Source organism: Lygodium microphyllum, chromosome 14, assembly GCF_053477565.2.
Source record: "Lygodium microphyllum isolate KBCC chromosome 14, Lygodium_microphyllum_v1.1.10, whole genome shotgun sequence".
Classification (NCBI taxonomy): domain Eukaryota; kingdom Viridiplantae; phylum Streptophyta; class Polypodiopsida; order Schizaeales; family Lygodiaceae; genus Lygodium; species Lygodium microphyllum.
In genome coordinates, this window is record NC_141148.1 from 15,561,857 (window position 1) to 15,575,912 (window position 14,056).

A 14,056-nucleotide genomic window follows, 5' to 3' on the forward strand; every position below is an offset into this window, starting at 1 on the left:
GAAAGCCCATCTCCCTGAGAGAGAGAGAGAGAGAGAGAGAGAGAGAGAGAGAGAGAGAGAGAGAGAGAGAGAGAGAGAGAGAGAGAGAGAGAGAGAGAGAGAGAGAGAGAGAGAGAGAGAGAGAGAGAGAGAGAGAGAGAGAGAGAGAGATGAAGAAAGCCCATCTCCCTGAGAGAGAGAGAGAGAGAGAGAGAGAGAGAGAGAGAGAGAGAGAGAGAGAGAGAGAGAGAGAGAGATGAAGAAAGCCCATCTCCCTGAGAGAGAGAGAGAGAGAGAGAGAGAGAGAGAGAGAGAGAGAGAGAGAGAGAGAATAAAATGTAGAGAAGGCTTGGAATCACTCTACATATGCCGCCTAGGATCTACACTAGCCTTGGAACATTCCAAAATACAAGATAGTATAAACATAAATATATAAAATAGATAGATATAGATAAATATACATATCAATATTGATAGATATAAGTATAGATGGGCGAATGTAAGAGCCTTGCCATGTGCACGTCAATTAACCTATACATGAGCAACAAGGAGGTTGACAAAGAAATGAGGTGATGCACAAGTCTTTAGCATTGAGTAGGATCCACTACTAGCGAGCAAAACAACATTTGGGAGGTGACAGAAACACATTTAGAGGAGAGAGAAAGCATGACTATATTGGGGGAGGTGAGAGAAATGTCAAACTTGAGATGAGAGAAACGAGGAGCACACCAATAATAAAAAAACACCTAGATTTACTATGATCAATGGATCCCTCATTTTTTGAGGGATCCATGCACTTTGCAAAGTCCCCCTTTTTTCGATATAGACAGTGATAGGTTTGAAAGATTTCAATACAAGACCTTTTCACTAGATCCCTCCAAAAGCGAGGATAAGTTTTGAAACACACGAATTGAACCGTGAATGACGAAACTCATCATGCAAGCAAAGACAATAGATATGGAAACTAAGGGATCTATCGAGATTTTTCCTTGTGTACTTTTTTTTCCCCCGCTCTACCTACAACTTACTGTTGCTCTAGCCAGTTTCTAAGCTTATGGGAAGGTGAAGGAATGCACAACAGTTTTGTTCCTTTTCAGCGATGTTGCAAGGAGCTGCATGAGAAGCTGCTGTAAGAGGTATCTTAGAGTTGGGACACATGCAAGTCAATTGACCAGCACAAGTCCATATAGTGAGTGACAAAAGATCACGGTTTCAAAAACGGTCCGTGGGGAAACCTCTTTTACTACGTAGCGCGGACTCCCGAGCGGGTTCACTTAAGTGAGGGGTTTAGGTTTAGTGAGATGCGCACGGGTAAATCGTTATGGAAGGACGGTGCAGTGTGCACAGGGTACGCCACCTTCGCTGATGGAAATCGTGTTTTGCCATCTGGAGGCCAACACGTACAAAGAATAAAGAGATGAGAGTGAGAGAAGGTACCAACGTTTTACGAAAAAAAGAAAAAAGGAGAAAGTACCAACGTGCAAGGAGGAGGAGGAGGAGGAGGAGGAGGAGGTATCCATGGCCATTGGTGTTGCTGTCCCGTTCTCCTTTCAACATAGAACAACAGATGGAATACCTCTTATGTTACGGAGAGGTGAGGTCTGCCTTTCCTATCCTGCTGTCTTTCTCTAGATATGCGGCTTAGGAAGCACGGTGACCAATCTTATCTCCATTGGCAAGGGCAGTGTGCTTTAGTTCATTCCTGGAACCATTCATTCCGCCTGTTGTCTGGGAATCAGATCATGCTAATAAAACCCTGGACGCCCCAGAGCTTTGAGATCCTCCAAATCCCCTGGGTATAAGCGATAAGAGGCCGTGATTGCATGTCCAACAACCTTCGGCATGTGATTCTAGAACGCACAAACCGAACGACCATGTATGTTGATGTTCGGCTTTTGTATTTTGCTTTGTGTATAGACGTGGTCTAACATAGGAACCAGAGTTTCAATATTGTGAGATTTTTCACTCGTGATAAAGTGGCAGTGGTTTTGGATTTTGCACATGCTGCTGAGTTTGTGAACATTATGTCCAAGTTATCAGCTCTTACTTCTAGACGTATAGGTCCTGGAGTGGATGAAGGGTATCATTATTGGACCAGAAATACCCAAGAACGAGCGACCTAGTTTTATTCATTGTTGAGCGGACTAGGACCTAAGCGATGGCCAGCCAACCCTTCTATTATGAACAAACGTTGACTTTTATTGCTGCTGTACGCCTGGAAATTCTGGACTCTGGTAACGTGCATTTTGCCAGCTTGTACAAGCGATAAGCATTATCTAAGAGAGATTGAGGCTTGGCATGTAGGATTAATTACTATAAGTTCTCAACACGTGTAGACATAAAACACTAGGGATGCCGCTAGAGATGCTTCTATTGACATGATTCGACCCCTTGTTCAAAAGATTTTTCCGGAAACAGTAGGAAACTATCATTTGATGTATCGGGCTTGCAAGCGTATTTATCAAACCAAAAAACAAACAAACAATCGACAATATTCTTGTGTTGAAGTTTCTAATCTTGTTTTTACCGGCCCAAAAAAAATTTGGCTTTACCTTTTCTTATAAATAATGATATTTTGAGCAATTTTGAGCTGAAGTGATGTGTCTTGGGCCATTCTAGCAGGAACCAGAACATTTTGCATTTGTAGATATTAAATGCAATATATTTTGGAGGTGTTGGGGATGGATAGAAAAGGGGATTATTTGCGATAGCTATTGGAAAGGCATGCAACAGTTCCAAATTGTGGAACATTTTGAGCATTGTGATTTTGCCTTCTAGTCTTGCTCCAACCATCTTATGCTAGAAATTGATGGGTGCAGTTAGACTATTGTAGTACTAAGAGATTGCATGTATGGTCTTATTGCTACCTTCTAAAAGTTTTTCCCATTTTTTTGTTTGACTGTCATAGCTTTAGTGCCAACGAGCTGAATCTTAGCTTTAAGCTAAATATTTACTTTTGTTAAAGGGAAGGCCCATTAGAAGCTGGAATCTAAAATTGATGAAACTTTTTACATCCTAGAATTGAGATGTTTCTATCTCTGCCTTCTAGTCTTGCACATGCCATGTATGTTAGAAAATGATGGGTTGTCACAACTCTATAGAAACAGAATTTGTATCCTTTTTCATTAATTTGTATATATAATGATTTATTAAATTTGTTTCCTTTGCACTAATTAGATATAAAGAAAAGTGCATTGGAGCTAGCCACTGATGAGTGGTCACAGGTTATGGTGGACCCACGCGGTGGGTTAGAGAAAAGATAGTTCACACTTCCACCTATATGGCCGATTGGGCGCCGACCAGAACTCACGCATATCAGGGTTAGACTCGCACGCAGAAAGGATTGATGCCTTGAAGTGTGGGCTAGATCTGCCAGAACAGACAGTTACAATCAACAAGATACCATGATTATGAAATGCTTGTACAATGTGCATGTATGGGCTGAAAGCTTGAAATGCACATTTCTTTGCATAGGAAAGTCATCTGAAGATTCTGATACCGTTTTTGCAATGTACATGGACAAAGCTTTCATATGACACCCATATTGGGGGGGTCCCTAAATTTTAGGAGCCTCAAATTAGCCTAAAAATGCTAGTCCTAAAAAATAGGGATGTCATTCTAAAAATAGTAAATTCTGTACTCTGACTGTGCTTACTAAATTTGGTTGTTTCTATTCTTGACAATATTCAGCCCAAAAAGAAAGACCATAGAGAAGAGACAAGTATCGAGACAAGTGTCAAGACACTTATCACACAAGTTTTCAAGTGTGCCACCACTTGTCACATCTCATGACATGTGGCTGGACACTTGTCTTGTGCTACTCCACTTTCCCCTTTTGTACTAGCTCTTCTCTCTCCTATAAATAAGAGCTCGTTTTTCTTCATTCAGCATCATTTTTCTTTGCTGTGAACTCATGTATAGCACCCACCACAGATAGCCAGAAACTGGTCCCATCCATCCCCATCATCATCCCCCACTTCTCCATTATCAAATTCCTCCATATTCCCTCTTCTATCACTGCTGTTTTACAGGACAGCAAGCCTGTAAATTCATTACAGCACCTCCTTCTCGAGCTCTTTCTTCCATTTTAGCAACAAGAAGCAAGCCCTATCCATGTACTACTGATCAATGATGGAGAAAGGCTGATTTTTCCTCTTTCTTTTCTCATACTGGAAAGAAATCAGTTCTTATCATTGCATAATAGATAATGCATGTGTGTTTGTACATCTTTGCATGATCTTGTGAGAGTGAGAATTACTTCTCCTCACTCTCAGGTTGATTGTAACTGAGCTCTTCCCTAAGGGACTTGGGTTGAGCAAAAATACATTCCTTCGGGGGGGGGGGGGGAGGGGGGTTTGCCCATCTTCAACCCTCAATCTTGTCTCCATGACTTTTACATTTTCATGGCTGTAATTTTGTGAGTAATTTTCATTTTCAGCTTTAAGTGTTCGTTCTCTTTTATATTAAATCTCGAAAACAAGCGAATTTCATAATTGTTAAGCATATTACATTGTTCGGGGCGTTTACATGGGTATCAAAGCTTTGGCTCGGTCCTCACCCCAACACTGGTAGTGCTTACAATTATAAGTTTGTTTGTTTTCAGCCCTTGCATTGAGTGCTTGAGCATATTTTTCTTAGAATCTCAATGGATCAGTCGAGTGCTATCCTTCAAGCCATTCAAAGTCTTAGAGAGGAGAATCAACAAATTTCAGGGAGTGTAAAGTCCAGATCAGCCTAAGTACATTTGTGAGGACTACCATATATCAACCATGCAACATCCAAGTGAAGATCCCAGTCTCAAGGATCCGAATGCTCAAGTAGCATAAACCGCCTGTTAAGCATATCAAGACGCTTCCACTGGCACAAAAGGCGTAAATATCAAGCAAAGAAGGTCAACAAGGGCATATGATAGTACCAATTGCAGAAGATCCAAGATCAAGCATTAATAAGACCTCATGAGCATATAGGCCGTGTAGCATCCGTCCATAGCATCCATAGACATCCAAGTACATCCAAACTGTAACTCTGGCAAGCCGAGAAATAGCGAAAGTAAGCTCCGAGCAATCAAATGTCAAGCCAAAGCAAGGCTTAGTAGCATCCAACTCCAAATAATGTAATGGGCATGTAGTAGTTGTCAGAGTGCAGCGGTGCGGAAGCGTAGGACTGAGAGAGAGAGAACGCAGAGAGAGAAGGGAGAGAAAGAGACAGTGTACACTGAAGATCTGCTGTATAAAGAATGCTGAATACAAAGATATACACGGGCGCAGTGCGCTGGACTGCGTGTCTCCACCTCGACGATGCGACCTGCTGTCCACCTCGAAGTCTGCTGCAGTCTGCACTGTCTGCTGTCTGAAATCTGCGAACAGAGACAGAGATCTGCACGGCACCGGTCTGTAATCTGCGACAGAGAATGATCGCCAGACTGCTGAAAACGTCAGCAATAAATAGGCGAAAAACTGCCTGGAATGGGGCGCCAAAATAGGGCGCAGCCTGATAAAAATCGGTTGCAGGCAGTCGGACTGCCACGTGGCAGTCCGACTGCACAGTCCGACTGTGCAGTTGGACTGTGCAGCTGCTGCCTGAAAACAGGCTATGATCTCTGACACCCCCTCTCAGAGCCTGGACAGGGCAGAAGCCTGAGGGATCTGGAATGTTGCCGAAGTAGAGCCTGAGGAAGCGCCTTCGTAAACAAATCCGCAAGATTATCCTCCGTCTTGCAATACTCCACAGTGATGGTCTCATCCAGAAGCTTTTCTCGGATGAAGTGGTACTGGATCTCAATGTGCTTCGTCCGGGCATGAAAAACAGGGTTCCTTGCCAAGGCAATGCAACTCTCATTGTCACATCGCAGCAATGTAGGACGAGTCTGGGGGCACCCAAGCTCCTCCAACAATCTCCGAAGCCACACAACCTCGCATGTGGTGGAAGACGCGGCCCGATACTCCGCCTCAGTAGACGAAAGGGCTACCGTGGGCTGCTTCTTGCTACTCCAAGAAATAACACCTGCACCCAAAGTAAAACAGTAACCTGTTGTAGACCGCCTGTGGTCCACGTCACCGGCCCAATCTGAGTCGCTCCAACCTGCAAGTACAAGATCTGACCCATCTGTCCCTGCGGGGTAATGAATCCCCAAATCAGACGTCCCCCTTAGATACCGAAGTATCCTCTGAGCAGCCTGCCAATGCACCGTCTTAGGTTCACTCATGAACCCTGCCAAGAGCCCAACAGCAAAACATAGATCAACCCTGGTGTTGAGAAGCCAAATCAAAGACCCTATCAACTGTCGATAGCGGGAAGCATCCGCCAAAGGAGAAGCTGAGTGGGAAGTGGCCTTCCAGTTCGGATCCATAGGAGTAGAGAGGGCCCGACAATCTTCCATCTCAAAAGACACCAAGAGCTCCTGTACATATCTCTGTTGGGAGAGAAAGATCCCCCTCTGAGACTGAAAAATCTCATGTCCTAAAAAGAAATGGAGTAGCTCCAAATCCGTCATCTCGAACGTCCGATGTAAAGCTGACTTTGTCTCCTGGACCTGCTGTGCATCATCACCTGTGACAATCAAATCATCAACATATAATACAAACAGCACACAACCATCCTCGGAAGTGTGAACATACAGCTGCGGATCGGCCTTGGACCGCCGATATCCCAACTGAGATTGGAGGAACGAATCAATCTTCTCGTTCCAAGCTTGCGGGGCCTGCTTGAGACCATACAGGGCCTTCTTCAACCTGTAGACTTTCCCATCTGAAGAACCAAAGCCAGGAGGCTGCTCAACGTAGATCTCCTCCTTCAAATCACCATTCAGGAAGGCCGACTTCACATCCAGCTGATAAACAGGCCATCTCCTATGGCCAGCCAAAGCAAGAAGAGCTCTAATGGTTGCCATATGAGCTGTAGGGGCAAAGGTGTCATGACAGTCAATCCCTGGGCGCTGGGCAAAACCCTTAGCAACAAGGCGAGCCTTGTGCTTATCCAAAGTACCATCACTGAGATATTTGGTCTTGAAGACCCACTTGACTCCAATCACCTTCTTCTTCGGGGGGCGTGGCACAAGTGACCAAGTGCCATTCCTCTCAATAGCCTCCAACTCAGCTTCCATAGCTTTCTTCCATGGGGCGGACTGTAAAGCCTCCTTCACGGAGGTGGGCTCTCGATCCTGCATAACTCGGGACATCAAACAATAATTGGAGCACACAAGCTCCGAAGAATGCGCCTGGTGCCTCCGTGACCGCCGCGGACCATCCTGCGGTCCCCACTCCTCAGGAACCCCCTCGATCCCTGAATCACGGAGTGTGTCACGGGCCCAGCGAGGAGGAGGGCGAACCTCCCCTCGTCGTTCTCCATCAGTAGAAGACTCTGGAATGTCCACCAGTGGTAACTCCTCAGAAGGACCCGGTGGAACAGTAGACTCTGTGTCAGAAACAGAATCATAATCAAACGGCACAGGCTCCAGTGGAACTGTAGAAGGAGCCAAACTCTCCCCTGGATCTCCAAGAACGGGATGCTCCTCACCCGTTGAAGAAGCCGGAACCTCCACAAACCGCACATCACGGCTAGTATATACATCCTGCTTGACGGGATCATACAGTCGGTAGCCTTGGGACTGGGAGCTGTAGCCAACAAATACCTGTTTGCGGGAAGCCGCTTCGAATTTGTCACGGTGAGCTTTGGGAATGTGAACATAGGCATCACACCCAAAGACCCGAAAGTAAGAGACATCTGGCTTCGACCCAAAATACGCCTCAAATGGAGTCATCCCTTCCACGGCCGAAGTAGGAGATCGGTTAAGAATGTGGACTGTAGTAGCCACAGCCTCGGCCCACAGAACCTGGGGGGTCTGTCGGTGCTCCATCATGGTGCGCGCCATCTCGATCACACTGCGGTTCTTCCGTTCGAGAATACCATTTTCTTGTGGAGTATTCGTATTGGCAAACTCCTGGTGAATTCCTCTATCTGCACAAAACCGAGCAAATTCATTAGAGACAAATTCACCTCCCTTGTCGGATCGCAAGGTCTTCAACTTCCGGCCTGATTGGTTCTCCTCAAAGAGAAGCCAATCCTTAAAGTGCGAGAAAGCTTCTGATTTTAGTGCCAAAAAGTAGGCCCATGTCATCCTGCTATAGTCATCCACGATCAGCATGAAGTACGAGCTCCCACGCAGGGACTCATTCCTCATAGGGCCACATAGATCCGTAGATACTAACTCCATCGGTGAAGTAGACCGCCGCGAAGCGGTGTGGGGAATGGCATCCCTATGCTGCTTCCCCCTTATGCAGGAGACACATGGCTGCTGGCTCACCACTATATTTGGCAACCCTCGAACAAGCTGTCCCCGAGACGCCTTTCGAAGATAGTCATAGTTCAGGTGACCAAACCTAGCATGCCATAATTCAGACTGTGACTGTGAGGTAAGAAGAAGAGTAGAGAGGGCAGTGGAAGACTTCAGTTTGTAAATGCCGTTCTCCTCATATCCAGATGATAGAACCTTCTTCGATTCAGGATCAAGGACTCGCACTGTAGAACTGTCAAACTCCACCAGAAGACCAAGGGAACAAATCTTATGGACTGAAAGGAGATGGTACCCCAAGCCTGGTACATGCAAAACCTCTGAAGTATGGGTGCCACCTCGTCCATCCGGAATAAGCTGCATCTTACCCCGACCTGCAATAGAAACTGAAGAGCTGTCTCCAATGAGAACCTGCCCACGCGAAGGTTGCAGCTGGGCAACACCATCTGATGAAGGAGTCATGTGCCGTGAGGCACCACTATCAATAATCCACTCTCGAGATTGGGAAGCCGCCATCGCAGCATCAGAAGCATTCGGTGAAGCATCCTCAATGACAACTAGATGTAGAAATGCAGCTGATGAGGGTGTAGCCACCGCTCCAGAATCCTTGGTTTCCTTCTTCTTGGTGTCCTTCGAGTCTTTGTCAGGGCAATCCTTCTTCCAATGGCCAGTCTTTCCACAAATATGGCATGTGGAGTCTTTGTCCTTGTCCTTCTCCTTGTTCTTCTTGGACTTGTTATCCCCCTTCTTCTTCTTTTGGTCCTTCCCCTTCTTCTGAGAGGCTTGACCTGTCAACGCCTCCGTCTTGGAAGCATTCTGTCCCTTTAACTGTTCCTCTTGGTCCAAGACCATAGGAACCAACTCCTCCCACCGAAGAGTAGACTCTCGCCCCGAAGTAATAAGGGCAGAGTAAAATGTACCGAATCGTGGCGGCAATTGGGACAAGAGTGTAATCGCCATGTCTTCGGAGGAGATCGGCTTCCCCGCATTCTGAACCTGCATCTGTAGCTGCCTTAGCTTGTTAATGTGTTCCCTTAGCGAAGAAGACTTATTGACGGACAAGGTCCGCATCTGAACCTCCAAAGAAACCCTCTTCATCAGGGTCATCCGATTGTACATTTGATCAAGCTCCAGCCATATCTCACGAGCCACCGTCAAGTGCTCGATGTGAGCGATCACGGCTGTAGTGCATGATAGAAAGAGAAAGGATCGAATCCTGGCATTCAGTTTGTCCCAATGAGACTGGGCCCTGGCCATCTCCGCACGAGCATCGGAAGAGAGTTTGGACTCATCTCTTACCGAAGGCCGGTCAATATCTTCCTGTACCAACTCCGCCAAATCATAGGACTCCAGTATGGCCAACATCATAACGCGCCAAATGTGGTAGTTGTCGCCATCGAGCTTCTGATCTGTAGGAAGAGCCGGTAGGACAGGCACCTTCCGGTCCATAATCGCCTGGAACTCCAAGTCCATCTCTGTAGACATCTTCACCTGCAATGCCTTCTCAAACGCAAAAGCAGTCCCCTCTGACTGAGTAGACTCAGCCTGCTAAGGCTCTTCAGCGTCCCGAAGCTCCTTCACCCGCCTGAGGCGATGAAAAAGCAAAACCTGCACTTTTAGGTTGAAAACTCAAACTTTCTCCGCGTCAAACAGCAGTAAACAGCAGCAAATCCACCACCTGTACTCCTTTCCTGTGCGCCCACACTCGTTTCAGCCTTGTTCCAAGGCGCAGCCCTCCTGTCTGCCCTTAAACGCAAAAAACGCAAATTTGTGTCGCGATGGAAACTCCACTTCAGGTTGATTCTGCGCTCAGTCAGCCCTCAAACACTGCTCTGATACCATGTCAGAGTGCAGCGGTGCGGAAGCGTAGGACTGAGAGAGAGAGAACGCAGAGAGAGAAGGGAGAGAAAGAGACAGTGTACACTGAAGATCTGTTGTATAAAGAATGCTGAATACAAAGATATACACGGGTGCAGTGCGCTGGACTGCGTGTCTCCACCTCGACGATGCGACCTGCTGTCCACCTCGAAGTCTGTTGCAGTCTGCACTGTCTGCTGTTTGAAATCTGCGAACAGAGACAGAGATCTGCACGGCACCGGTCTGTAATCTGCGACAGAGAATGATCGCCAGACTGCTGAAAACGTCAGCAATAAATATGCGAAAAACTGCCTGGAATGGGGCGCCAAAATAGGGCGCAGCCTGATAAAAATCGGCTGCAGGCAGTCGGACTGCCACGTGGCAGTCCGACTGCACAGTCCGACTGTGCAGCTAGACTGTGCAGCTGTTGCCTGAAAACAGGCTATGATCTCTGACAGTAGTGGCATAGGTTGAGCATGCCAAGATCGGTCAGACATAAGCAAAGTACATGCCATAAGTACATCAGAGATGAAGATCCAAATGCTATGCGAAGCGAGTTCAAGCTTAACCAATGATTCGAGAGAAAATCCAAGCTCTATGTTGATTCCCAAGAGTCACTACATCAATGTATACATCCAAGATATAGCTCGAATCCAATAGGCATATCCAAACATAAGCAAATAAGATTCAGCCCTGAATATTCCAGCAGCAAATAAACGTCCAAGCTGAGCAAACAGCGGCGCAATCCAAGCTCAAAACCATAGACAAACCATAGGCATACTTTCCCATATGTATAGGCACCAACCGGGCATAATCAGGCATCAAATGACTATGTAGCATGAGCATAAAGTGTAATGACAGAGGACTGCCTTGTTTTGGGCTGTCTGTGGATTGTGTAAAATAGTCACTGATTGAGTAAATTCAGCTCCAAAAGCATCTCACATCATAGGTATACATTCCCCTAGCATTCGGGGTGCATTCGGGACCGAGCAACCAATGTCAATGCCAACCAAGCATAAACATAAAGTGCTGATGTAACACTATTTGTGGCTGCCTATGGACTATGGAAAATAGTTCTGGACTAAGGTAAATCAGTCCACAAATCAATGCCAATGATAATGTCACGAGGACATGAAAATTTGATGCTTTGCTTATGTTTAATTGACATTTGATTAAAGGATTAATCAAATGTGCAATTAAAAGATGCATGTGTTGCACATGTGAGGTGCAAGCTACTTTTTCACAGTTGAAGACCGAAGGACCTTGTAAAAAAGATGGGTGTCAAAGGCAAAAGTTGTAACAAGTTACACTTGTTAGATTCTAGGTGAATTTTGGTGTCAGTTTGCCCCTAGGATCATTAATTGGCCATTAAGTGTTAGTGGTGATACTAGGGACTAGGCATTACTTAATGGATTAATGCTTGTCCAAGGGTCAATTAATGCATGGGACCACTTTGGGTTGCAAATGGCTTAGCCAATTAATTTTTGGATGGGTAAGGCCAATTTTTTGGGTATGGATTAAGGGCTGAATTAATTCTCAGAATTAATTAATTCTAAAAATTAATTAAATGACTGAAAATTGCTGAAAATGGATTAAGAAAGCTGCCACTTGGCAAAACTTTCCCATGCAAGTGGGGGAAAGGTTAAATAGGGCTGAAGGGAGAGGGAAATCTTGTATTTTCGTTTTGGAGTTGTTGGAAAGAGGTGTTGGATTGTTGCTGCCAGCTTTTGGGGCCATTTCCTAGTCATTGGAGACCATTTTGTGATGGAGATTGCATATTCTTGACCTTGGGAAGCTGGCAATTGCTGCTGATGCACTTTCTCCTGAAGATCACAGTCTCTGATGCTCCTATTGTTGTTGGTGCATCTGTTTGGGGCTGGTACAGCAGGGCAGCAGCTGATTTTGATCAGTTCTTTGCGACAAATCTCAGAATTTTCTCTCTCTCTACAGCATTCTCTCATCTCCTTCAGCCTATGCTCAGCCATTCTCAACAATTCTTAGCCATTTGGAGGAGATCTCAGCCATTTTTGGTGGGCTGATCTGTAATTTCTGTAGTAAACCCTAATTTACAGCAGAAATTAGGGTTTAGCAGCCACCTTGGGATCCGTGCTAGAGATTGAAGGCTCAAGGGACTGAAATCAGCAGCTGGTAATTGAAGATTATCAAGGGATTTCAGGAGCCAGCCCATCCTAAACTGATTTGGGACAGCATTTGGCCAGCCAAGGGTCAAATTGGAGAAGAAGTCCTGGGTGAATCAAGGGGCAAATGACCCAAAAGGCTTGCTGGTCATTTATGACAGCAAGAGCAATTGGTTAGCAGGAGGAGATTGAAGAATCTCAAGTTGTACTCCTTCCAATTGAATGAAAGCTAAAGAAATACCGCAAGGGGCGCTAGTTTTGGGGCCAACAGGGTGTCTACTATCCAAGAATGTTATATGCTAAAGTGTATATTTCATTTTATGTGCATTTATTTATTGCTGTAATTAACTCTTAAATTAGGTTATCACCACCCGTTCCAAGAAGGAAGGATGGTTTCAGATAACCACCAATGTCAAGCATCAAGGGGTGGTTCCTAAAGTGCCAAATGAAATGTTTTCAAGCTGCCAATGAGTGCCAAGGGAGGGCTGAAGTAAAAAAAGAATTTTTTCCAAGTCTTCAAGTTGGCCCAAACTGATCTAGGCCTGTGGAAGGGATGGGCAAGGTCAAGGTAAGGTTGAGGGAGTAGTCGAGGACCCCCAGGAGCTCCCTCTTGAAGGGCAAAGCCACCAGTAGAGAGTAGGCATCACAAGAAGCAAGAGGACATGGCTGCCCTGCTTTACAAAACCTGTGGACTGAAGTAAAATAACAAAAGAGAGCTCCAATACCTTTGAAGGAATGCCCTGAGGGTGCTCAAATGGGCCGGGTAGGTGCTCGGGAAGCCGAGGAGTGATGGGAGCTCGGGAGATTCGGCTATGGCTAACGGGAAGAAGACCCAATGAGTGTAGGTAATCAACAGAAAGCTGAAGGAGTCACAAACCAAGTCGGAATGCTCGAGCAACCATGCTCTGATACCAGTTGAAAGGTAAGAAGAATCGAAGCTTGCTTGGAAGAGCTATGGCGGGGGAGCAAGAACAAGAAAGAGAGAGAGATCAAATGGGAACTCCAACAGTCACAATGTGTGACCGGGCCTTCTTTTATTCAAACTGTCACTAAAAGAATAAAGAATAAAGTGATGGTGATGGGTGCCCGCCACCTGCAGTGTGTAGTGGTGGGTACTGTCAGTGTAGTAATACACGGGCGTCTAGGGAGAGGCGCCTTTACCCCCAACAATGTGAAGATCCATTGAGAGGGTAGGAGGCATTGAAGAAAGATTCAAGGTAGCTGAAACATAACTGCACTCCTACTCAACTTATTCCAATCCTCCATGAAAACTTTGTAGTGGGGACAATTGAACTCCTCCCGTTGTCGGATGGCTGGAGTTATGATGAGTGCTTGTGGCCTTGAACTCCTCATCCATTGAATGTAGGACCACCAACCACTTCAGCTGCTCCAATCTTTGCTCTTGCCCTATTTCAGCGACCTCTCCTCCAAGCCGGAGACTGTAAAATGGGAAGAAGTCATCTAGCTTTCAAGAACATTGAGCTCTAGACAAAACTTGTCACCTCCATCATTGCATGTAATGCCTTCACTAGTATCACAAGGTCTTTGTACAAAGCCTGCATTGTCAGGGGGAAAAAAGGAAAATTCCTATAACTTGCTAGAAAGAAGCATTGAGTTTCTTTTTGAATCTTCTGATCCAATTGTTACTCACTTTTCGTTAGAGAGTTGAATTTGAGAGTGAACCGAGGGGCATTGCATAGATGGGAGCTAATTTCTAGCATGCATAGTGGCTTGGTTTATTTGGACTGCAAAGTGCAGTCACGCCATTGATGCACAGGACATCATCTTGACT

The 14,056-nt window shown here is 45.7% G+C and overlaps 1 protein-coding gene across 2 annotated transcripts in view; it reads left to right on the plus strand.

Moving 5' to 3' along the window:
* Positions 1 to 1,267: 1,267 nt before the first annotated feature.
* TSBTYPE2 (tryptophan synthase beta type 2) overlaps positions 1,268 to 14,056 on the plus strand; it is a 35,145-nt gene continuing 22,356 nt past the window's right edge. The window contains exon 1 of one of the 2 annotated variants that reach the window (XM_087692397.1): positions 1,268 to 1,573. In XM_087692397.1, coding sequence (XP_087548523.1) covers positions 1,498 to 1,573 — 76 coding nt within the window. In that variant the 5' untranslated portion in view covers positions 1,268 to 1,497. The other variant, XM_087692398.1, reaches the window with a different exon arrangement.